The 2,477-nt window shown below is 48.7% G+C and overlaps 1 protein-coding gene across 1 annotated transcript in view; it reads left to right on the plus strand.

The window, feature by feature from the left end:
* Nucleotides 1-2,155, plus strand: part of LOC108803196 — a gene marked incomplete at its 3' end in the record, with an annotated part of 19,323 nt that extends 17,168 nt beyond the window's left edge. The window contains exons 7-8 of the mRNA XM_018575035.1: nt 1,852-1,962; nt 2,045-2,155. Of these exons, the coding sequence (XP_018430537.1) occupies nt 1,852-1,962; nt 2,045-2,155 (222 nt within the window). The remainder of the gene's footprint in view (nt 1-1,851; nt 1,963-2,044) is intronic.
* Between the last annotated feature and the right edge of the window lie 322 nt (nt 2,156-2,477).

Below are 2,477 nucleotides of genomic sequence, written 5' to 3' on the forward strand. Positions count from 1 at the left end.
GTATGACGATATTCATTCATTTTGATGACTGCAACATGTGTGGAGGTGTTTTCTATTCATTCATGTCTGTGTGAGGTTATCCATTGAACATGCCTGAGATTCATAAAAGAGGGAGGATCCTATTTACTGGCGGGATCACTGCCCTGTACCGAAGCTTCTGTCTCAGCAGGGACTTCCCAGCATGCACCAGGCACTTCTAATGAACGACCCTCACTTTGCATTGTGCAGCAACTGTGTAACCTGTTCCCCATGTTGTATCAGTTGTCAGGAGGACTTTGGCACTGACATGGGACTCCCTGGAACTGTCCTCACCACTCCTCCCCGATGTCCCCGTCACATCCCTCCTATTCCAGAGAGTCACACCCTTTAATAGGTGAGTGTGCAACGTGTGTGAGATGCCACCAGAGATCTGTCATCCTGAGAGGCGTGGGACCCCACGTGGCTTGTCTCTTCAGAGGTCTCAGACGTTCCTCCAGGAACCTGTAGTGGTCATTTTCTGCCACTTTAAGGATACAGGTGTAATTCTGTCAGGATGGGCCACAGATTTATCCCAAAATCACAACTTCCAATAATTGGGGAAATGATGAGAAACACACGGATGTGACTAAAAATTCCTAAAAATACAAAGGTGAGGGAACAGAAACAAGTCCCCAGCCATTGTGACCAATCACATCCCTTTCTCTGCGGTCACCTGATTGGCCGCTGTGCTCAACATCCCACTTTACTGATGGTTTGTTTTCTCAAGATTTGTTTTTTTTTTTTCAGAAATGGCCGCCAAAGTATTCGGGGACCAATCAAAGAGGCAATAGGGACTGTGTCCAGTCCAGGTATCAGAGACCTCAAGGGTGGGGAATCCTCAACGGCACCCCATGGGTCTGGAACTATAGGGAGAGGATGTAGAGGTGTCACCATCAGCAGAAGTGACTGAGCAGTATAGGGCCGGTGTCATTGGGGGAGGGACAGGCACTGGGGGTGAGACAAATTGGCAATTTCTGGAAACTGCGTCAAAAATTGTCTTTTGGCAAAATTAATTATGACAGAGAGATTAATATAAAGGTGTGTGGGGGGGAGGGGACGATGTTCTTTAAATAAGGGAAACTACTTTTAACTATGCTAGACACTAACCCTAACCCTAGTGCTAACACTGACCCTTACTCCATGCTAACCCTAACCCTAGTGCTATCGCTGATCCTTACTCCATGCTAACCCTAACCCTAGTGATAACACTGACCCTTACTACATGCTAACCCTAACCCTAGTGCTATCGCTGATCCTTACTCCAGAGCTAACCCTAGTGCTATCGCTGATCCTTACTCCATGCTAACCCTAGTGCTATCACTGATCCTTACTCCATGCTAACCCTAGTGCTAACACTGATCCTTACTCCATGCTAACCCTAGTGATAACACTGATCCTTACTCCATGCTAACCCTAGTGATAACACTGACCCTTACTCCAGGGCTAACCCTAGTGCTATCACTGATCCTTACTCCATGCTAACCCTAGTGCTAACACTGACCCTTACTCCAGGGCTAACCCTAACCCTAGTGCTAACACTGACCCTTAATCCGGGGCTAACCCTAACCCTAGTACTATCACTGATCATTGACTAACCCTAACCCTAGTGCTATCACTGACCCTTACTCCGGGGCTAACCCTAGTGCTAACACTGATCCTTACTCCGGGGCTAACCCTAGTGCTAACACTGATCCTTACTCTACCACTAATGTTATCCGTGGATGGAAATTTCCTGAATTCCCTCAGAAGGAGAAAAGTATCTCCGGTGTTTCTAGCAGTGGGCTCATTAAGAGGCCCTGTCTATGCTTCACATTGACGTAAGATGTCTCTCAGGTCAGCTCTGCGGGACGCTGTGTCTGGAGCTCTGCGAGTCCCTCCCTGGAAACTCTACCACTAATGTTATCCGTGGATGGAAATTTCCTGAATTCCCTCAGAAGGAGAAAAGTATCTCCGGTGTTTCTAGCAGTGGGCTCATTAAGAGGCCCTGTCTATGCTTCACATTGACGTAAGATGTCTCTCAGGTCAGCTCTGCGGGACGCTGTGTCTGGAGCTCTGCGAGTCCCTCCCTGGAAAGTGACCTTCTTACCGCAACCCGAGGAAAAGAGCGCTTGTCAGCGAGTGGAATTCTTCATCATCGGTAAAGAGATTCAATTTAATTGGCTCTCCTGGTTGTCTCTTCTCTCTCTCTCTCTTGGCTGTCTCTTCTCTCTCTCCCTCCTGGTTGTCTCTTCTCTCTCCCTCCTGGTTGTCTCTTCTCTCTCCCTCCTGGTTGTCTCTTCTCTCTCTCCCTCCTGGTTGTCTCTTCTCTCTCCCCCCTGCTTCTCTCCTCTCTCTCCCTCCTGGCTGTCTCCTCTCTCTCTCTCCTGGTTGTCTCCTCTCTCTCCTGGTTGTCTCCTCTCTCTCCCTCCTAGCTGTCTCCTCTCTCTCTCTCCTGGTTGTCTCTTCTCTCTCCCTCCTGG

The sequence above is a fragment of the Nanorana parkeri genome, unplaced genomic scaffold, assembly GCF_000935625.1.
Source record: "Nanorana parkeri isolate BGI_ZX_2015 unplaced genomic scaffold, ASM93562v1 scaffold3483, whole genome shotgun sequence".
NCBI lineage: Eukaryota > Metazoa > Chordata > Amphibia > Anura > Dicroglossidae > Nanorana > Nanorana parkeri.